This window comes from Petromyzon marinus, chromosome 66 (genome assembly GCF_048934315.1).
Source record: "Petromyzon marinus isolate PM22_M1 ecotype Great Lakes invasive population chromosome 66, UKy_Petmar_22M1.pri1.0, whole genome shotgun sequence".
NCBI classification, from domain to species: domain Eukaryota; kingdom Metazoa; phylum Chordata; class Hyperoartia; order Petromyzontiformes; family Petromyzontidae; genus Petromyzon; species Petromyzon marinus.
Genome location: NC_133732.1, coordinates 5,580,620 through 5,602,321, shown reverse-complemented (window position 1 = coordinate 5,602,321; position 21,702 = coordinate 5,580,620). Strand labels below are relative to the sequence as shown.

General features: G+C 58.5%; 1 protein-coding gene across 1 annotated transcript in view; it reads left to right on the top strand.

Moving 5' to 3' along the window:
- The window catches only part of LOC116956648 (transmembrane protein 47-like), a 36,787-nt gene extending 17,397 nt beyond the window's left edge, over positions 1-19,390 (top strand). Inside the window, exons 2-3 of the mRNA XM_032978421.2 lie at positions 4,596-4,733; positions 19,150-19,390. Coding sequence (XP_032834312.1) covers positions 4,596-4,733; positions 19,150-19,343 — 332 coding nt within the window. The 3' untranslated portion in view covers positions 19,344-19,390. The remainder of the gene's footprint in view (positions 1-4,595; positions 4,734-19,149) is intronic.
- The last annotated feature ends 2,312 nt before the right edge of the window (positions 19,391-21,702 follow it).

Here is a 21,702-nt window from a genome sequence, read left to right as displayed (position 1 = left end):
ACAGAGACCCATAGACTCACCACACAGAGACCCATAGACTCACCACACAGAGACCCATCGACTCATCACACACAGATGCATAGACTCATCACACAGAGACCAATATACTCATCACACAGAGACCCACAGACTCATCACACAGAGACCCATAGACTCACCACACAGAGACCCACAGACTCATCACACAGATACCCATAGACTCATCACACAGAGACCCACAGACTCATCACACAGAGACCCACAGACTCACCACACAGAGACCCACAGACTCACCACACAGAAACCCACAGACTCACCACACAGAGACCCACAGACTCACCACACAGAGACCCACAGACTCACCACACAGAGACCCACAGACTCATCACACAGAAACCCACAGACTCATCACACAGAGACCCACAGACTCATCACACAGAGACCCACAGACTCACCACACAGATACCCATAGACTCACCACACAGAGACCCACAGACTCATCACACAGATACCCATAGACTCATCACACAGAGACCCACAGACTCATCACACAGAGACCCACAGACTCATCACACAGAGACCCACAGACTCACCACACAGAGACCCACAGACTCACCACACAGAAACCCACAGACTCACCACACAGAGACCAAACAGACTCACCACACAGAGACCCACAGACTCACCACACAGAGACCCACAGACTCATCACACAGAGACCCACAGACTCATCACACAGAGACCCACAGACTCATCACACAGAGACCCACAGACTCACCACACAGAGACCCATAGACTCACCACACAGAGACCCACAGACGCAATGGCTATGAATAGCGCCTCACATTCCACTCTGGGGTTGGTGGTTGAGTTCCAGTGCTCGGGGCGAGCGTGGGAGGGTGTGTGTGTGTCTGTGAGTGTGTCTGTATGTGTGTGTGTGTCTGTATGTGTGTGTGTGTCCGTGTGTGCCTAGAGTGTGTGTCTGTGTGTGTCTGTGAGTGTGTCTCTGTATGTGTGTGTGTGTCTGTATGTGTGTGTGTGAGTGTGTGTGTGTGTCTGTGTGTGTGAGTGTGTCTGTGTGTGTGTGTGTCTGTGTGTGTGTGTGTCTGTGTGTGTAGAGTACGTGTCTGTATGTCTGTGTGTGTGAGTGTGTCTGTGTGTGTGTGTGTCTGTGTGTGTAGAGTACGTGTCTGTATGTCTGTGTGTGTGTGTGGGGAGCGGTAGTGTAGTGGTCAGCGCTACGCTGCAATAAGAATTCGGCGACCCGAGTTCGATTCCCGCTCACGGCCAACACCATTTGCGATTATCTGAACCGGTCCTGGGCCTCCCCTAGGTCGACTCAGCCTCAAAGGAGTACCTGGTGCGGTGTGTAGTAAACATCGCCACTGGGGAGACAAAGGCGGTCGGGCGTGGTTCTGCTGGCCACCCACCCCCTCGTGTGCCGTGCCGGCCTTCATAGGTGCTCGCTAACAGCACTTGCCCCTACAGCCTGTTAGAGCCGCATGGTGAAGCTGTGGTGAGAAGTGCCATGGGTGGAGGGCCAATTTCGGTAGACGTTTATAGCCGCCACAGTGGCTAAATGGGTGCTCTGGTCGGGTGCGAGGGGCTGGTAAACACCTCCACCTTCAAACAATTTGCCACTATAGGAATAGGTTTTTACCCTTTTAACTGGCACAAAAACTGACACCTTTATTCAAGGCGTCATGTTTGCAATAACCACAACACAAGCAGTCAAAATGCAAACAAAAAAGAGAGACAACTCTGATAATGATATTGGCACTGTCCTTGAATTTGATTGGTCCACACCAGAGACGGCTTTTCTTAGAGCCCTTTAGTTTCCACTGGTGTTGGACCAGAAGACGCCAAAAGGCGTACAACTCAAAAACAACGCACCATCAGAGTCTTGAGGGCTCGGGGTGGGCATTTACACTATGATACCTCCTTTGCTAGTAACAAGATATAGGGATAGGTTTTACCCTTTTAACTGGCACAAAAACTGACACCTTTATTCAAGGCATCATGTTTGCAATAACCACAACACAAGCAGTCAAAATGCAAACAAAAAGAGAGACAACTCTGATAATACTATGCACTGTCCTTGAATTTGATTGGTCCACACCCGAGACGGCTTTTCTTAGAGCCTAGTCTCTCCCTTCTCTACGCTTGCAAAACGTGGACCCCCCTAATGGAACATCTTCGCCGGTTAGAAACATTTAGGCTGGCCTGCCTGCAATCCATCCTGGGTTTAACCAGACTGGATTGTGTGAGGAGCTCACAAATCCTTGAAAGATCTGGACAGGGTCCCATTGGTGAGCTCCTCCGGCAGGCAAGGCTGCGACAGGGATGTCCTTTTATTTGGCCGGATCGAGGGGGCTAATTGGGCATGCACGGGCTAGAGAAGAGATGGAGTGATGTGGTACAGGAGGATGTGGAGCTGAGTGGACTTGCCGATGACCGGTACCAGCGGTGTCAAGATCGGCCTCTGTGGAAGGCTCGTGAAGGATGCTGCTGGGCAGTTGGAGGCAGTCGCCCTCCAACAACAACGGAGGGCGGAGGAGCGACGCTCACAACAACGAGCGGAGCGCCAGGTGGCTAAAGCACAGCAGGTTGGCACAGTAGGGGGCTCAGGTGGTGCATCAGCCAGTCATCTCGGTCATCTCAGTCAGTCGACCCGTGGCACCTGGGTCTGCCCCGTGACCTCCTTCCAGCGGGCGTTCGACACTTCACGTGGCCTCAAGGTGCACATGGCCTGGCACAAGCATCGTGGTGACGTCACCGCCACTTAGTGGCGAATGGCGGTTGTTGTTGTGTGTGTACAAGTGTCTGTGTGTGTGTAGAGTGTCTGTGTGTGTAGAGTGCCCAGTGTGTGTGTGTAGAGTGTCTGTGTGTGTAGAGTGTCTGTGTGTGTGTAGAGTGTGTGTGTGTAGAGTGTGTGTGTGTAGAGTGTCTGTGTGTGTGTGTAGAGTGTCTGTGTGTGTGTACAAGTGTCTGTGTGTGTGTAGAGTGTCTGTGTGTGTGTAGAGTGTCTGTGTGTGTGTGTAGAGTGTCTGTGTGTGTGTAGAGTGTCTGTGTGTGTGTGTAGAGTGTCTGTGTGTGTGTAGAGTGTGTGTGTGTGTGTGGAGAGCGGTGGGTGTAGTGGTTAGCGCTACGCTGCGCTACGAACCTGGCGACCCAGGTTCGATTCCAGCTCACGGCCAACACCAGTGACGATTATCTGAATTGGTCCCGGGCCTCCCCTAGGTCGACTCAGCCTCAAATGAGTACCTGGTGCTGTGTGTAGTAAACATCGCCACTGGGGAGACAAAGGCGGTCGGGCGTGGTTCTGCTGGCCACCCACCCCCTCGTGTACCGTGCCGGCCTTCATAGGTGCTGCTCGCTAACAGCACTTGCCCCTACAGTCTGTTGAGGCTACACGGGGGATCTTTGTCTTTGCGTCTCTCTCTCTTCTCACCCCACAGACTGCAAAATTGCCACCACCTTGTTCCTGGGACTCAACCCCGTGTCTCTGTCCCCGTGTCTCTCTCTCCGTGTCTCTCTCAACCCCGTGTGACTCTCTCAACCCCGTGTGTCTCTCTCCCCGCGTGTCTCTCTCCCCGTGTCTCTCTCCCCGTGTGACTCTCTCCCCGTGTGACTCTCTCTCCGTGTCTCCCTCCCCGTGTCTCTCTCAACCCCGTGTCTCTCTCAACCCCGTGTGACTCTCTCCCCGTGTGACTCTCAACCCCGTGTCTCTCTCCCTCCCCGTGTCTCTCTCCCTCCCCGTGTCTCTCTCCCTCCCCGTGTCTCTCTCCCTCCCCGTGTCTCTCTCCCTCCCCGTGTCTCCTTCCCCGTGTCTCTCTCCCTCCCCGTGTCTCTCTCCCTCCCCGTGTCTCTCTCCCTCCCCGTGTCTCTCTCCCTCCCCGTGTCTCCCTCCCCGTGTCTCTCTCCCTCCCCGTGTCTCCCTCCCTCCCCGTGTCTCTCCCCCTCTCTGTGTCTCCCTCCCCCCGCTACCCCCGACAGACTGGAAGGTGGCCACCACCGTCCTCATGTTTCTGGGACTCATCCTCACTGCCGTGTCTCTCTCCCTCCCCGTGTCTCCCTCCCCGTGTCTCTCTCCCTCCCCGTGTCTCCCTCCCCGTGTCTCCCTCCCCGTGTCTCTCCCCCCCCCCCCCACCCCCGCTACCCCCGACAGACTGGAAGGTGGCTACAATCGTCCTCATGTTTCTGGGATTCATCCTCACTGCCGTGTCTCTCTCCCTCCCCGTGTCTCCCTCCCCGTGTCTCTCTCCCTCCCCGTGTCTCCCTCCCCGTGTCTCTCTCCCCGTGTCTCTCTCCCCCCCCCACCCCCGCTACCCCCGACAGACTGGAAGGTGGCCACCACCGTCCTCATGTTTCTGGGACTCATCCTCACTGCCGTGTCTCTCTCCCTCCCCGTGTCTCCCTCCCCGTGTCTCTCTCCCTCCCCGTGTCTCTCTCCCCGTGTCTCTCCCCCCCCCCCCCACCCCCGCTACCCCCGACAGACTGGAAGGTGGCTACAATCGTCCTCATGTTTCTGGGACTCATCCTCACTGCCGTGTCTCTCTCCCTCCCCGTGTCTCTCTCCCTGTGTCTCTCCCCCCCCCCCCTGCTACCCCCGACAGACTGGAAGGTGGCTACAATCGTCCTCATGTTCCTGGGACTCATCCTCACTCTGGTGGCCGTGGCTCTGGGCCTGTGGTCCGTCTGCAAGTCCTCCCACAAGTTCCTCAAGGTCATCGCCGGCATCCTCTGCGTGGCCGGTGAGCTCGGGGGCGCAGGCAAAGGTGCCCCAGGTAGTCGGCCAGCCCCTCCCCACCCTCTCCCAACAAGCGGGGGCGTCGGTCAAGCAGATTGAGCAGAATAAAATAACACAATAAAATTCTCACGACGTTTCGGCCACAACACAAGCGGCCTTCATCAGGTGAAGGGGACGAGACTGTCTGGTAGGACAGCGCTGGAGTGAAAGAGCTTAAAGGCCGTGATCTGAACGTGGCTCTTTCACTCCAGCGCTGGAGTCCTACCAGACAGTCTCGTCCCCTTCACCTGATGAAGGCCGCTTGTGTTGTGGCCGAAACGTCGTGAGAATATTATTGTGTTATTTTATTTTATCAATGTATTATTTTATTCTCATTCTACGTGGTGACTTTACCGAAAGAACCAAAGAAGATGAATCCTTGCAGTCACGAAAGCTTCAAATCGAAAAATTCAGATTGAGCAGGTCGCCGCTCCCATCTCATACCCGGTGTCTTGTCGGGGGGGGGGGCGGGGGGCGGGGGGGCTGACGCCCACCTCCTCCAACTCCCTCCCCCACTCCTCCTCGGCCACTTCCCATCTCCGAGGGACACGGCTCAGTGGCTGGCTTACCACCGCCTGGAGTTACCCCACGCACCCTCCCCACGTACACCACCACCGCTAATTGCGGAGGTGGGCGCTAAAAATAGCCGCGTGAATATGCACGCACCCCTCCCCCGCCCCCGCCCCCCCCGGCCTCCTCCTGCGTGTCGGCCTTAAATCCGCTGTGCAAGCAGATGCCAATGCCAGCGGTAATGGGGACGGCTGGGACAGGGCTGTATGGATATGCGCCCCTACCCTACCCTACCACCACCACCACCACCACCACCGCCACCACCGCCGACGCCGCCGACGCTCAGCGAAAAGAAGGAGATTGACCTGCGGCGGGACCCCGGGCGCACGTCTCGCCCTCGGGGCTGTTTCCTACCGCTCACACGCGCCCGCGTGAACGATGACGGCCGTACCGTTGGCAATGGACGCGGCCCCTCGCACACCAACCCCACGCTCGCCGCTCTCACGGGCGCCACGCCGAAGTTCGCCCACACACACGAGCTCACGCTCACGCTCGCAGATCTTCCGCTCCGAAAGTTTATCAGCGGCGCGTCTTATGTTGAAAACCTCGCGCGGCCCCGTAGCAAATACTCCCGGCGAGCAGCGCCGAGCCTATCCCTGCTCGATCCCTGGGTGTGCCCCCCCCCGAGCCCCCCGCTCCCACCCACCCGAGAGGATCTCTGCCCGGGGGCCGAGTCGCAGCGAGGCCGTTTTGTCCGCTCCCTTTCCTTTCGCGCCCTCGGAATCCAAAGATCCGGGTCCACGCGGCGTCGTGCCCTGGGCGGCCAATCGTCGGTCCGTTGCCCGCGCCGGAAAGCCCTCCCTCCCTCCCTCCCTCCCTCCCTCCCCGCGCGCTCTCTCCGGGCCCGAGCGGATTTTGCGTCCCGCCTCCTCTCGCGCGTGCTGGGCCGCGGAGTTTTCGCCCTCGAGGTCACATCGCCCCCGAGGCCAGGGCAACGAGTGTCGCCTCATCGCGGTCAGCCCGGTGGGCTTCGTCATGCAATTTTAAGCCGTGATGATTGGCTCTCTCTTTTTTTGTTGTGTGTGTGTGTGTTTTTTTTTTCTTCACCGTTTCACCTGGCAACAAAACTGACGCCTTTTTTTCCGTGTGTTCTTGTTTTGTTTTGTTTTACAAGGGGCCCGTGTTTTGCACTGAGCACAATGCCCGCGGTCGGAATGCAAACAGGAAACGTAACTCTGATGACGTACGCGGCACTGTCCTTGAAATTGATTGGTCCACACCCGAGACGGCTTTCCTTAGAGCCCTCAGTCTCACATTGGTGTTGGACCAGATGATGCCACAGTCTCACGTTGGTGTTGGACCAGATGACGCCAAAAGGCGCTTTCCTTAGAGCCCTCAGTCTCACGTTGGGGTTGGACCAGATGACACCACAAGTCACTTTACTTAGAGCCCTCAGTCTCACGCTGGTGTTGGACCAGATGACACCACAAGTCACTTTACTTAGAGCCCTCAGTCTCACGTTGGTGTTGGACCAGATGACGCCAAAAGGCACTTTACTTAGAGCCCTTAGCCTCACGTTGGTGTTGGACCAGATGACACCAAAAGTCACTTTCCTTAGAGCCCTCAGTCTCACGTTGGTGTTGGACCAGATGACACCAAAAGTCACTTTCCTTAGAGCCCTCAGTCTCACGTGGGTGTTGGACCGGATGATGCCAAAAGGCGCTTTCCTTAGAGCCCTCAGTCTCACGTTGGTGTTGGACCAGATGACACCAAAAGTCACTTTCCTTAGAGCCCTCAGGCTCACGCTGGTGTTGGACCAGATGACGCCAAAAGTCACTTTCCTTAGAGTCCTTAGTCTCACGCTGGTGTTGGACCAGATGATGTCAAAAGTCGCTTTCCATAGAGCCCTTAGTCTCACGTTGGTGTTGGACCAGATGACGCCAAAAAAAGGTGTCAGTTTTGTTGCCAGATAAAAGGGTAAAAAACCAATGATCATATTTTGCTACTGGCAAAGGAGGTTCTGAAGGTGTAAATTTTAAGCCAATTCTCGGGGGCCGCAATCAAATTTGGTCTGGGGGGTGTCGGCCAATCTCCTGGCACTGGGAAACCGTGGGACATTCCAGCTAGGGGCCCCTCAGTTCAAAACCCATGGTACCAGGTGACCTCCCCACGAGACCCTACATGGGTGCGTGTGTGTCTTTAGTGGGGGTGTGTGTGTGTGTTTTAGTGGGGGTGTGTGTGTCTTTAGTGGGGGTGTGTGTGTGTGTCTTTAGTGGGTGTGTGTGTGTCTTTAGTGGGGGTGTGTGTGTGTCTTTAGTGGGGGTGTGTGTGTGTCTTTAGTGGGGGTGTGTGTGTGTCTTTAGTGTGTGTGTGTGTGTGTGTCTTTAGTGGGTGTGTGTGTGTGTCTTTACTGGGGGTGTGTGTGTCTTTAGTGGGTGTGTGTGTGTTTTTAGTGGGTGTGTGTGTCTTTAGTGGGTGTGTGTGTCTTTAGTGGGGGGGTGTGTGTGTCTTTAGTGGGGGTGTGCATGTGTGGCTTTAGTGGGGGTGTGTGTGTGTGTCTTTAGTGGGTGTGTGTGTGTGTGTGTCTTTAGTGGGTGTGTGTGTGTGTCTTTAGTGGGGGTGTGTGTGTGTCTTTAGTGGGTGTGTGTGTGTCTTTAGTGGGGGGGTGTGTGTGTGTCTTTAATGGGTGTGTGTGTGTCTTTAGTGGGGGTATGCGTGTGTGTCTTTAGTGGGGGTGTGTGTGTGTGTTTTTAGTGGGTGTGTGTGTGTGTGTTTTTAGTGGGGGTGTTTGTGTGTCTTTAGTGGGGGTGTGTGTGTGTCTTTAGTGGGGGGTGTGTGTGTTTTTAGTGGGTGTGTGTGTGTGTCTTTAGTGGGGGTGTGTGTGTGTCTTTAGTGGGGGTGTGTGTGTCTTTAGTGGGGGTGTGTGTGTCTTTAGTGGGGGTGTGTGTGTCTTTAGTGGGTGTGTGTGTGTGTGTCTTTAATGGGTGTGTGTGTGTCTTTAGTGGGGGTGTGTGTGTGTGTGTGTCTTTAATGGGTGTGTGTGTGTGTCTTTAGTGTCTCACTCCGTGTCTCTCTCACTGTCTCTCTCCCCGTGTCTCTCTCCCCGTGTCTCACTCCGTCTCTCTCACTGTCTCTCTCCCCGTGTCTCACTCCGTGTCTGTCTCACTCTCTCCCAGTGTCTCACTCCCCGTGTCTCACTCACTGTCTCTCTCCCAGTGTCTCTCTCCCAGTGTCTCCCCGTGTCTCTCACCGTCTCTCTCCCAGTGTCTCTCTCCCAGTGTCTCCCCGTGTCTCTCTCAGTGTCTCTCTCCCCGTGCCTCTCTCCCAGTGTCTCTCTCTCCCAGTGTCTCTCTCTCTCTCCGTGTCTCACTGCGTGTCTCCCCGTGTCTCTCTCACTGTCTCTCTCCCAGTGTCTCTCTCTCTCTCACCGTGTCTCCCCGTGTCTCTCTCACTGTCTCTCTCCCAGTGTCTCTCTCTCTCTCTCCCAGTGTCTCTCTCCCAGTGTCTCACTCCGTGTCTCTCTCACTGTCTCTCTCCCAGTGTCTCTCTCTCTCTCTCCCAGTGTCTCTCTCCCAGTGTCTCACTCCGTGTCTCTCTCACTGTCTCTCTCCCAGTGTCTCTCTCTCTCTCCCCCCGTGTCTCTCCCCTCCCCCCGCCGTAGTGTTGGTCTAGATCACCGCTCTCATCCTCTACCCGGTGTCTCTCTCCCCGTGTCTCTCTCACCGTGTCTCTCTCACCGTGTCTCTCTCCCCGTGTCTCTCTCACCGTGTCTCTCTCCCCGTGTCTCTCTCACCGTGTCTCTCTCACCGTGTCTCTCTCACCGTGTCTCTCTCACCGTGTCTCTCTCACCGTGTCTCTCTCCCCGTGTCTCTCTCCCCGTGTCTCTCTCACCGTGTCTCTCTCACCGTGTCTCTCTCACCGTGTCTCTCTCACCGTGTCTCTCTCCCCGTGTCTCTCTCCCCGTGTCTCTCTCACCGTGTCTCTCCCCCCGTGTCTCACCGTGTCTCTCCCCCCGTGTCTCTCCCCCCGTGTCTCTCTCACCGTGTCTCTCTCCCCGTGTCTCTCTCACCGTGTCTCTCTTACCGTGTCTCTCTCACCGTCTCTCTCTCACCATGTCTCCCCGTGTCTCTCTCACCGTGTCTCTCTCACCATGTCTCACCATGTCTCCCCGTGTCTCTCTCACCGTGTCTCTCTCACCGTGTCTCTCTCACCGTGTCTCACCGTGTCTCACCGTGTCTCTCTCACCGTGTCTCTCTCACCGTGTCTCTCCCCCCGTGTCTCTCTCACCGTGTCTCTCCCCCCGTGTCTCTCTCACCGTGTCTCTCTCACCGTGTCTCTCTCACCGTGTCTCTCTCACCGTGTCTCTTTCACCGTGTCTCTCTCCCCCCGTGTCTCTCTCCCCAGTGTTGCTCCAGATCACCGCCCTCATCCTCTACCCGGTGTCTCTCTCACCGTGTCTCTCTCACCATGTCTCACCGTGTCTCTCTCACCGTGTCTCTCTCACCGTGTCTCTCTCCCCGTGTCTCTCTCCCCGTGTCTCTCTCACCGTGTCTCTCTCCCCGTGTCTCTCTCTCCATGTCTCACCGTGTCTCTCTCACCGTGTCTCTCTCCGTGTCTCTCTCCCCGTGTCTCTCTCACCGTGTCTCTCTCTCACCGTGCCTCTCTCCCCGTGTCTCTCTCTCACCGTGTCTCTCTCACCGTGTCTCTCTCTCACCGTGTCTCTCTCACCGTGTCTCTCTCCCCGTGTCTCTCTCCCCGTGTCTCTCCCCGTGTCTCTCTCACCATGTCTCACCGTGTCTCTCTCCCCGTGTCTCTCTCTCACCGTGTCTCTCTCACCGTGTCTCTCTCACCGTGTCTCCCCGTGTCTCTCTCACCATGTCTCCCCGTGTCTCTCCGCCCGTGTCTCTCTCACCTTGTCTCTCTCCCCCCGTGTCTCTCTCACCGTGTCTCTCTCCCCGTGTCTCTCTCCCCGTGTCTCTCTCTCCCCGTGTCTCTCTCACCGTGTCTCTCCCCCCGTGTCTCTCTCACCGTGTCTCTCTCCCCGTGTCTCTCCGTGTCTCACCGTGTCTCTCTCACCGTGTCTCTCTCACCTTGTCTCTCTCCCCGTGTCTCTCTCCCCGTGTCTCTCCCCCCGTGTCTCTCTCCCCGTGTCTCTCTCCCCGTGTCTCTCTCACCGTGTCTCTCTCACCGTGTCTCTCTCCCCGTGTCTCTCCCCCCGTGTCTCTCTCCCCGTGTCTCTCTCCCCGTGTCTCTCCCCCCGTGTCTCTCTCACCGTGTCTCTCTCACCGTGTCTCTCTCACCTTGTCTCTCTTCCCGTGTCTCTCTCCCCGTGTCTCTCCCCCCGTGTCTCTCTCACCGTGTCTCTCTCACCGTGTCTCTCCCCCCGTGTCTCTCTCACCGTGTCTCTCTCACCGTGTCTCTCTCCCCGTGTCTCTCCCCCCGTGTCTCTCTCACCGTGTCTCTCTCACCGTGTCTCTCCCCCCGTGTCTCTCTCCCCGTGTCTCTCTCCCCGTGTCTCTCTCACCGTGTCTCTCTCCCCGTGTCTCTCTCACCGTGTCTCTCTCTCCATGTCTCTCCCCCCGTGTCTCTCCCCCCGTGTCTCTCTCCCCGTGTCTCTCTCACCGTGTCTCTCTCCCCGTGTCTCTCTCACCGTGTCTCTCTCCCCGTGTCTCTCTCACCGTGTCTCTCTCCCCGTGTCTCTCTCTCCATGTCTCACCGTGTCTCTCTCACCGTGTCTCTCTCCGTGTCTCTCTCCCCGTGTCTCTCTCACCGTGTCTCTCTCTCACCGTGCCTCTCTCCCCGTGTCTCTCTCTCACCGTGTCTCTCTCACCGTGTCTCTCTCTCACCGTGTCTCTCTCACCGTGTCTCTCTCCCCGTGTCTCTCTCCCCGTGTCTCTCCCCGTGTCTCTCTCACCATGTCTCACCGTGTCTCTCTCCCCGTGTCTCTCTCTCACCGTGTCTCTCTCACCGTGTCTCTCTCACCGTGTCTCCCCGTGTCTCTCTCACCATGTCTCCCCGTGTCTCTCCCCCCGTGTCTCTCTCACCTTGTCTCTCTCCCCCCGTGTCTCTCTCACCGTGTCTCTCTCACCGTGTCTCTCTCCCCGTGTCTCTCTCCCCGTGTCTCTCTCTCCCCGTGTCTCTCTCACCGTGTCTCTCCCCCCGTGTCTCTCTCACCGTGTCTCTCTCCCCGTGTCTCTCCGTGTCTCACCGTGTCTCTCTCACCGTGTCTCTCTCACCTTGTCTCTCTCCCCGTGTCTCTCTCCCCGTGTCTCTCCCCCCGTGTCTCTCTCCCCGTGTCTCTCTCCCCGTGTCTCTCTCACCGTGTCTCTCTCACCGTGTCTCTCTCCCCGTGTCTCTCCCCCCGTGTCTCTCTCCCCGTGTCTCTCTCCCCGTGTCTCTCCCCCCGTGTCTCTCTCACCGTGTCTCTCTCACCGTGTCTCTCTCACCTTGTCTCTCTTCCCGTGTCTCTCTCCCCGTGTCTCTCCCCCCGTGTCTCTCTCACCGTGTCTCTCTCACCGTGTCTCTCCCCCCGTGTCTCTCTCACCGTGTCTCTCTCACCGTGTCTCTCCCCCCGTGTCTCTCTCACCGTGTCTCTCTCACCGTGTCTCTCCCCCCGTGTCTCTCTCCCCGTGTCTCTCTCCCCGTGTCTCTCTCACCGTGTCTCTCTCCCCGTGTCTCTCTCACCGTGTCTCTCTCTCCATGTCTCTCCCCCCGTGTCTCTCCCCCCGTGTCTCTCTCCCCGTGTCTCTCTCACCGTGTCTCTCTCCCCGTGTCTCTCTCACCGTGTCTCTCTCTCCATGTCTCTCTCCCCGTGTCTCTCTCCCCGTGTCTCCCCCCCAGTGTTGCTCCAGATCACTGCCCTCATCCTCTACCCGGTGTCTCTCTCACCGTGTCTCACCGTGTCTCTCTCACCGTGTCTCTCTCCCCGTGTCTCTCTCCCCGTGTCTCTCTCCCCGTGTCTCTCTCACCGTGTCTCTCTCACCGTGTCTCTCTCACCGTGTCTCTCTCACCGTGTCTCACCGTGTCTCTCTCACCGTGTCTCTCTCTCCCCGTGTCTCTCTCACCGTGTCTCTCTCCCCGTGTCTCTCTCACCGTGTCTCTCTCACCGTGTCTCTCCCCCCGTGTCTCTCTCACCGTGTCTCTCTCACCGTGTCTCTCTCACCGTGTCTCTCTCACCGTGTCTCTCTCACCGTGTCTCTCTCACCATGTCTCACCGTGTCTCCCCATGTCTCTCTCACCGTGTCTCTCTCCCCGTGTCTCTCTCACCATGTCTCTCTCACCGTGTCTCACCGTGTCTCTCTCACCATGTCTCTCTCACCATGTCTCACCGTGTCTCACCGTGTCTCTCTCCCCGTGTCTCTCACCGTGTCTCCCCGTGTGTCTCTCCCCTCCTCTCCCCAGTGTTGCTCCAGATCACCGCCCTCATCCTCTACCCGGTGTCTCTCTCACCATGTCTCTCTCACCGTGTCTCACCGTGTCTCTCTCACCGTGTCTCTCTCACCGTGTCTCTCTCACCGTGTCTCACCGTGTCTCTCTCACCGTGTCTCTCTCTCCCCGTGTCTCTCTCACCGTGTCTCTCTCCCCGTGTCTCTCTCACCGTGTCTCTCTCACCGTGTCTCTCCCCCCGTGTCTCTCTCACCGTGTCTCTCTCACCGTGTCTCTCTCACCGTGTCTCTCTCACCGTGTCTCTCTCACCATGTCTCACCGTGTCTCCCCATGTCTCTCTCACCGTGTCTCTCTCCCCGTGTCTCTCTCACCATGTCTCTCTCACCGTGTCTCACCGTGTCTCTCTCACCATGTCTCTCTCACCATGTCTCACCGTGTCTCCCCGTGTCTCTCTCCCCGTGTCTCCCCGTGTCTCTCTCCCCAGTGTTGCTCCAGATCACCGCCCTCATCCTCTACCCGGTGTCTCTCTCACCATGTCTCACCGTGTCTCTCTCACCGTGTCTCTCTCACCGTGTCTCACCGTGTCTCTCTCCCCGTGTCTCTCACCGTGTCTCACCGTGTCTCCCCGTGTCTCCCCGTGTCTCACCGTGTCTCTCTCCCCGTGTCTCTCACCATGTCTCCCCGTGTCTCTCTCCCCCCGTGTCTCTCTCCCCAGTGTTGCTCCAGATCACCGCCCTCATCCTCTACCCGGTGTCTCTCTCACCGTGTCTCTCTCACCGTGTCTCTCTCACCGTGTCTCTCTCACCGTGTCTCTCTCACCATGTCTCCCCGTGTCTCTCTCACCGTGTCTCTCTCCCCGTGTCTCTCTCCCCGTGTCTCCCCGTGTCTCCCCGTGTCTCTCTCACCATGTCTCTCTCACCGTGTCTCTCCCCCCGTGTCTCTCCATGTCTCTCCATGTCTCACCGTGTCTCTCTCACCGTGTCTCTCTCTCCCCGTGTCTCTCTCACCGTGTCTCTCTCACCGTGTCTCTCTCCCCGTGTCTCTCTCCCCGTGTCTCTCTCTCACCGTGTCTCTCTCCCCGTGTCTCTCTCCCCCCGTGTCTCTCTCCCCGTGTCTCTCTCACCATGTCTCTCTCACCGTGTCTCTCTCACCGTGTGTCTCTCACCATGTCTCACCGTGTCTCTCTCACCGTGTCTCTCTCACCATGTCTCACCGTGTCTCTCTCCCCGTGTCTCTCTCACCGTGTCTCTCTCCCCGTGTCTCTCTCACCGTGTCTCTCTCCCCATGTCTCTCACCCCGTGTCTCTCTTCCCGTGTCTCTCTCCCCCCGTGTCTCTCTCCCCAGTGTTGCTCCAGATCACCGCCCTCATCCTCTACCCGGTGTCTCTCTCACCGTGTCTCTCTCACCGTGTCTCCCCGTGTCTCTCTCCCCGTGTCTCTCTCACCGTGTCTCTCTCACCATGTCTCACCGTGTCTCTCTCACCGTGTCTCCCCGTGTCTCTCACCATGTCTCCCCGTGTCTCTCTCCCCCCGTGTCTCTCTCCCCAGTGTTGCTCCAGATCACCGCCCTCATCCTCTACCCGGTGTCTCTCTCTCCGTGTCTCTCTCACCGTGTCTCTCTCACCGTGTCTTTCTCACCGTGTCTCTCTCCCCCCCGTGTCTCACCGTGTCTCTCTCACCGTGTCTCTCTCCCCAGTGTTGCTCCAGATCACCGCCCTCATCCTCTACCCGGTGTCTCTCTCTCCGTGTCTCTCTCTCCGTGTCTCTCTCACCGTGTCTCTCTCACCGTGTCTCTCTCCCCCCGTGTCTCTCTCCCCCCCGTGTCTCACCGTGTCTCTCTCCCCGTGTCTCTCTCACCGTGTCTCTCTCCCCGTGTCTCTCTCACCGTGTCTCTCTCACCGTGTCTCTCTCCCCGTGTTTCTCTCCCCGTGTCTCTCTCACCGTGTCTCTCTCACCGTGTCTCTCTCACCGTGTCTCACCGTGTCTCTCTCACCGTGTCTCACCGTGTCTCTCTCACCGTGTCTCACCGTGTCTCTCTCACCATGTCTCCCCGTGTCTCCCCGTGTCTCCTCTCCCTCTCCCCAGTGTTGCTTCAGATCACCGCCCTCATCCTCTACCCGGTGCGCTTCGTGGAGGACTCGGTGTCTCTTTCACCGTGTCTCTCTCCCCTTGTCTCTCTCCCCCCGTGTCTCTCCCCCCGTGTCTCTCTCACCGTGTCTCCCCGTGTCTCTCTCACCGTGTCTCTCTCCCCGTGTCTCTCTCCCCCCCGTGTCTCACCGTGTCTCTCTCCCCGTGTCTCTCTCCCCGTGTCTCACCGTGTCTCCCCGTGTCTCCTCTCCCTCTCCCCAGTGTTGCTCCAGATCACCGCCCTCATCCTCTACCCGGTGTCTCTCTCACCGTGTCTCACCGTGTCTCTCTCCCCGTGTCTCTCTCCCCGTGTCTCCCCGTGTCTCCCCGTGTCTCTCTCCCCGTGTCTCTCACCATGTCTCCCCGTGTCTCTCTCACCATGTCTCCCCGTGTCTCCCCGTGTCTCTCTCTCCCCGTGTCTCTCACCGTGTCCCCCCGTGTCTCCCCGTGTCTCCCCGTGTCTCCCTCTCCCCAGTGTTGCTCCAGATCACCGCCCTCATCCTCTACCCGGTGTCTCTCTCCCCGTGTCTCTCTCCCCGTGTCTCTCTCCCCAGTGTTGCTCCAGATCACCGCCCTCATCCTCTACCCGGTGTCTCTCTCCCCGTGTCTCTCACCGTGTCTCACCGTGTCTCCCCGTGTCTCTCTCTCCCCAGTGTTGCTCCAGATCACCGCCCTCATCCTCTACCCGGTGTCTCTCTCCCCGTGTCTCTCTCACCATGTCTCACCGTGTCTCTCTCACCGTGTCTCTCAATGTCTCCCTCTCCCCAGTGTTGCTCCAGATCACCGCCCTCATCCTCTACCCGGTGTCTCTCTCCCCGTGTCTCTCTCTCCATGTCTCACCGTGTCTCTCCATGTCTCACCGTGTCTCCCCGTGTCTCTCTCACCGTGTCTCTCTCACCGTGTCTCTCTCCCCGTGTCTCTCTCACCGTGTCTCTCTCCCCGTGTCTCTCCCCCCGTGTCTCTCTCCCCGTGTCTCTCTCCATGTCTCACCGTGTCTCTCAATGTCTCCCTCTCCCCAGTGTTGCTCCAGATCACCGCCCTCATCCTCTACCCGGTGTCTCTCTCCCCGTGTCTCTCTCTCCATGTCTCACCGTGTCTCTCCATGTCTCACCGTGTCTCCCCGTGTCTCTCTCACCGTGTCTCTCTCACCGTGTCTCTCTCCCCGTGTCTCTCTCACCGTGTCTCTCTCCCCGTGTCTCTCCCCCCGTGTCTCTCTCCCCGTGTCTCTCTCCATGTCTCACCGTGTCTCTCAATGTCTCCCTCTCCCCAGTGTTGCTCCAGATCACCGCCCTCATCCTCTACCCGGTGCGCTTCGTGGAGGACTCGGTGTCTCTTTCACCGTGTCTCTCTCCCCTTGTCTCTCTCCCCCCGTGTCTCTCCCCCCGTGTCTCTCTCCCCGTGTCTCACCATGTCTCACCGTGTCTCTCTCTCCCCGTGTCTCTCTCCCCGTGTCTCTCTCCCCAGTGTTGCTCCAGATCACCGCCCTCATCCTCTACCCGGTGTCTCTCTCACCGTGTCTCTCTCCCCGTGTCTCTCTCTCCCCGTGTCTCTCTCCCCAGTGTTGCTCCAGATCACCGCCCTCATCCTCTACCTGGTGTCTCTCTCCCCGTGTCTCCCCGTGTCTCCTCTCTCTCTCCCCAGTGTTGCTCCAGATCACCGCCCTCATCCTCTACCCGGTGTCTCTCTCCCCGTGTCTCTCCCCCCGTGTCTCTCTCCATGTCTCACCGTCTCTCTCTCCCCGTGTCTCTCTCCATGTCTCCCCGTGTCTCCTCTCCCCAGTGTTGCTCCAGATCACCGCCCTCATCCTCTACCCGGTGTCTCTCTCACCGTGTCTCTCCCCCCGTGTCTCTCCATGTCTCACCGTGTCTCTCTCCCCGTGTCTCTCTCCATGTCTCACCGTGTCTCTCCATGTCTCACCGTGTCTCTCTCACCGTGTCTCTCTCCCCGTGTCTCTCAATGTCTCCCTCTCCCCAGTGTTGCTCCAGATCACCGCCCTCATCCTGTACCCGGTGCGCTTCGTGGAGGACTCGGTGTCTCTCTCACCGTGTCTCACCGTGTCTCTCAATGTCTCCCCGTGTCTCTCTCACCGTGTCTCTCTCACCGTGTCTCACCGTGTCTCTCCATGTCTCACCGTGTCTCCCCGTGTCTCTCTCACCGTGTCTCTCTCACCGTGTCTCCCCGTGTCTCTCTCCCCGTGTCTCTCTCCCCGTGTCTCCCTCTCCCCAGTGTTGCTCCAGATCACCGCCCTCATCCTCTACCCGGTGCGCTTCGTGGAGGACTCGGTGTCTCTCTCACCGTGTCTCTCTCCCCGTGTCTCTCTCCCCGTGTCTCTCTCCCCGTGTCTCTCTCACCGTGTCTCCTCTCCCCGTGTCTCCCCGTGTCTCCTCTCCCCAGTGTTGCTCCAGATCACCGCCCTCATCCTCTACCCGGTGTCTCTCTCCCCGTGTCTCTCTCACCGTGTCTCACCGTGTCTCTCACCATGTCTCCCCGTGTCTCTCTCCCCGTGTCTCCCTCCCCGTGTCTCTCTCCCCAGTGTTGCTCCAGATCACCGCCCTCATCCTCTACCCGGTGTCTCTCTCCCCGTGTCTCTCTCTCCCCGTGTCTCCTCTCCCTCTCCCCAGTGTTGCTCCAGATCACCGCCCTCATCCTCTACCCGGTGTCTCTCTCACCGTGTCTCTCTCCCCGTGTCTCTCTCTCCCCGTGTCTCCTCTCCCTCTCCCCAGTGTTGCTCCAGATCACCGCCCTCATCCTCTACCCGGTGCGCTTCGTGGAGGACTCGGTGTCTCTCTCACCGTGTCTCTCTCCCCGTGTCTCTCTCCCCGTGTCTCTCTCCCCGTGTCTCTCTCACCGTGTCTCCTCTCCCCGTGTCTCCCCGTGTCTCCTCTCCCCAGTGTTGCTCCAGATCACCGCCCTCATCCTCTACCCGGTGCGCTTCGTGGAGGACTCGGTGTCTCTTTCACCGTGTCTCTCTCCCCTTGTCTCTCTCCCCGTGTCTCTCTCCCCGTGTCTCCCTCTCCCCAGTGTTGCTCCAGATCACCGCCCTCATCCTCTACCCCGTGTCTCTCTCCCCGTGTCTCTCTCCCCGTGTCTCCCTCTCCCCAGTGTTGCTCCAGATCACCGCCCTCATCCTCTACCCCGTGTCTCTCTCACCGTGTCTCTCTCCCCGTGTCTCACCGTGTCTCTCTCCCCGTGTCTCCCTCTCCCCAGTGTTGCTCCAGATCACCGCCCTCATCCTCTACCCGGTGTCTCTCTCACCGTGTCTCTCTCACCGTGTCTCTCTCACCGTGTCTCTCCATGTCTCCCCGTGTCTCCCTCCCCGTGTCTCTCTCCCCAGTGTTGCTCCAGATCACCGCCCTCATCCTCTACCCGGTGTCTCTCTCACCGTGTCTCTCTCCCCGTGTCTCCCTCCCCGTGTCTCTCAATGTCTCCCTCTCCCCAGTGTTGCTCCAGATCACCGCCCTCATCCTCTACCCGGTGTCTCTCTCCCCGTGTCTCTCTCACCGTGTCTCCTCTCCCCGTGTCTCTCCCCTCCTCTCCCCAGTGTTGCTCCAGATCACCGCCCTCATCCTCTACCCGGTGCGCTTCGTGGAGGACTCGGTGTCTCTCTCACCGTGTCTCTCTCCCCGTGTCTCTCTCCCCGTGTCTCTCTCCCCGTGTCTCTCTCACCGTGTCTCCTCTCCCCGTGTCTCCCCGTGTCTCCTCTCCCCAGTGTTGCTCCAGATCACCGCCCTCATCCTCTACCCGGTGCGCTTCGTGGAGGACTCGGTGTCTCTTTCACCGTGTCTCTCTCCCCTTGTCTCTCTCCCCGTGTCTCTCTCCCCGTGTCTCCCTCTCCCCAGTGTTGCTCCAGATCACCGCCCTCATCCTCTACCCCGTGTCTCTCTCCCCGTGTCTCTCTCCCCGTGTCTCCCTCTCCCCAGTGTTGCTCCAGATCACCGCCCTCATCCTCTACCCCGTGTCTCTCTCACCGTGTCTCTCTCCCCGTGTCTCACCGTGTCTCTCTCCCCGTGTCTCCCTCTCCCCAGTGTTGCTCCAGATCACCGCCCTCATCCTCTACCCGGTGTCTCTCTCACCGTGTCTCTCTCACCGTGTCTCTCTCACCGTGTCTCTCCATGTCTCCCCGTGTCTCCCTCCCCGTGTCTCTCTCCCCAGTGTTGCTCCAGATCACCGCCCTCATCCTCTACCCGGTGTCTCTCTCACCGTGTCTCTCTCCCCGTGTCTCCCTCCCCGTGTCTCTCAATGTCTCCCTCTCCCCAGTGTTGCTCCAGATCACCGCCCTCATCCTCTACCCGGTGTCTCTCTCCCCGTGTCTCTCTCACCGTGTCTCCTCTCCCCGTGTCTCTCCCCTCCTCTCCCCAGTGTTGCTCCAGATCACCGCCCTCATCCTGTACCCGGTGCGCTTCGTGGAGGACTCGGTGCTCCACTCGTACCACGAGTTCAGCTGGGGCTACGGCGTCGCCTGGGGCTCCACCATCTTCCTGGTCGGGGCCGCCGTCTTCTACTTCCTCAAGCCTCACGACTACCGCTACTCACAGGGACCCCTGCAGCGCTAAGGGGGTAGGGGCACACAGGGGTAGTCACGTCTAGGGGGGGTGGCGGCGGCGGGGGGGGGGGGGGTGGGTGGGGTGGCCTGGAGGGGGTGGGGGGGGGGGGTAGCCCCGCAGAGGGGGGTCCCTCCGCGGGGCCAAGGGGGTGTCTCGGCAAGGGGGTGTCTCGGCAAGGGGGTCTTAGCCAGGGGGGTCTTAGCCAGGGGGGTCTCGCCAAGGGGGTTCTCGTCAAGGGGGTTCTCGCCAAGGGGGTCTCGCCAAGGGGGTTCTCGCCAAGGGGGTCTTCGGCATGGGGTCTTCGCCAGGGGGTCTCACCAAGGGGGTTTTCACCAAGGGGGTCTCGCCAAGGGGGTCTCGCCAGGGGGTCTCGCCAAGGGGGTCTCACTAAGGGGGTCTCGCCAAGGGGGTCTCGCCAGGGGGTCTCACCAAGGGGGTCTCGCCAGGGGGTCTCACCAGGGGGTCTCGCCAAGGGGTCTCGCCAAGGGGGTCTCGCCAAAGGGGTCTCACTAAGGGGGTCTCGCCAAGGGGGTCTCGCCAGGGGGTCTCACCAAGGGGGTCTCGCCAGGGGGTCTCACCAGGGGGTCTCGCCAAGGGGGTCTCGCCAGGGGGGTCTCGCCAAGGGGGTCTCGCCAAGGGGGTCTCGCCAAGGGGGTCTCGCGCGAGGGTTCGCCGGAGGGACCCCCCTAGAGCGCTAGGGGACCGTAGGGGTCTCGGCGGGGTCTCACCTCAGGGGGTGGGGGGGGGCCCTTACAGCGCTAGGGTTTCACCGGGGTCTCCATTGGTGACCCCTGAGTCTCCCCGTGTCTCCCTCCATCCCTCTCCTCCCTCCCTCCCCTCCATCCCTCCCTCCCTCCATCCCTCCCGTCCCTCCCCTCCCTCTCCTCCTCCCCTCCCTCTCCTCCTCCCCTCCCTCCCCCTCCTCCCTCCCTCCCCTCCCTCCCTCCCCTCCTCTCCCCCTTGCTCGCTAGCTTTGTAGTCCATAGCTCAGCCACCTCTGTAAGTCACGGGGGAGGCGTTGGTGGTGGTGGTGATGGTGGTGGTGGTGATGGTGGTGATGGTGGTGATGGTGGTGGTGATGGTGATGATGATGGTGGTGATGATGATGGTGGTGGTGGTGATGGTGATGATGATGGTGATGATGATGGTGGTGATGATGATGATGGTGATGATGGTGGTGATGATGGTGGTGATGATGATGATGGTGGTGATGATGATGATGGTGGTGGTGATGGTGATGATGATGGTGGTGATGATGGTGGTGATGATGGTGGTGATGATGGTGGTGATGATGGTGGTGATGATGATGATGGTGATGATGTTGGTGGTGGTGGTGATGATGATGATGGTGATGATGGTGGTGATGATGATGGTGATGATGATGGCGGTGATGATGGTGATGATGATGGTGATGATGATGATGGTGGTGGCAGTGGTGGCGTAGTCTGGGATCGAGATGGGCGAGCCGTTCGTGTTTCGGTCCGGGTTGGGCCGCCCTGGTGAATACCGTGGTGTTTGTGCGATCTGGGTGCCGTTTAACACGTGGTAGCAGTAGTATTAATATTATCATCATGCAGTAGTAGAACTTAGCAGTAGTAGCAATAGAATCATCAGCAGTAGTACTTGGCAGTAGTAGAAGCAGCAATAGAATAATCTGCAGTAGTACTTAGCAGCAGTAGCAGCAGTAGTAGGAGTGGTAGCAGTAGAATCATCATCAGCAGCAGCAGCAGTAGCATCATCAGTAGTAGTGGCAGCAGTAGCATCATCAGTAGTAGTGGCAGCAGTAGAATCATCATCATCAGCAGCAGTAGCATCATCAGTAGTAGTGGCAGCAGTAGAATCATCATCATCAGCAGCAGTAGCATCATCAGTAGTAGTAGCAGCAGTAGCATCATCATCATCAGCAGCAGCAGTAGCATCATCAGTAGTAGTGGCAGCAGTAGCATCATCATCGGTAGCAATGGAATAATCAGCAGTAGTATAACTTAGCAGTAGTAGTAGCAGCAATAGTAGTAGCAATAGTAATGTCAGCAATAGAATCATCAGCAGTAGCAGTGGTAGCAATAGCAGCAGTAGTAGTAGCGATAGAATCATCATTATCAGCAGCAGCAGCATCATCAGCAGTAACGGGGCTTTCTGACCACCAACATCATCCACAATCGCGGATCAATGTTATTGCTGGGGGGTGTGGCGGGTTAGTTGACGTGAATATAAATATATATAAGCGCGCGCGTGTGTGTGTGTGTGCGCATGAGTGTCCGTCTGCACCTGGTCAAGGCCTATGATACCATCAGTAGGCCTGGGCTCTGGGTTGTTCTTCGTGCTTTCAGAGTCCCTGACCCCCTGCTCACGATCATGAAGGACCTTC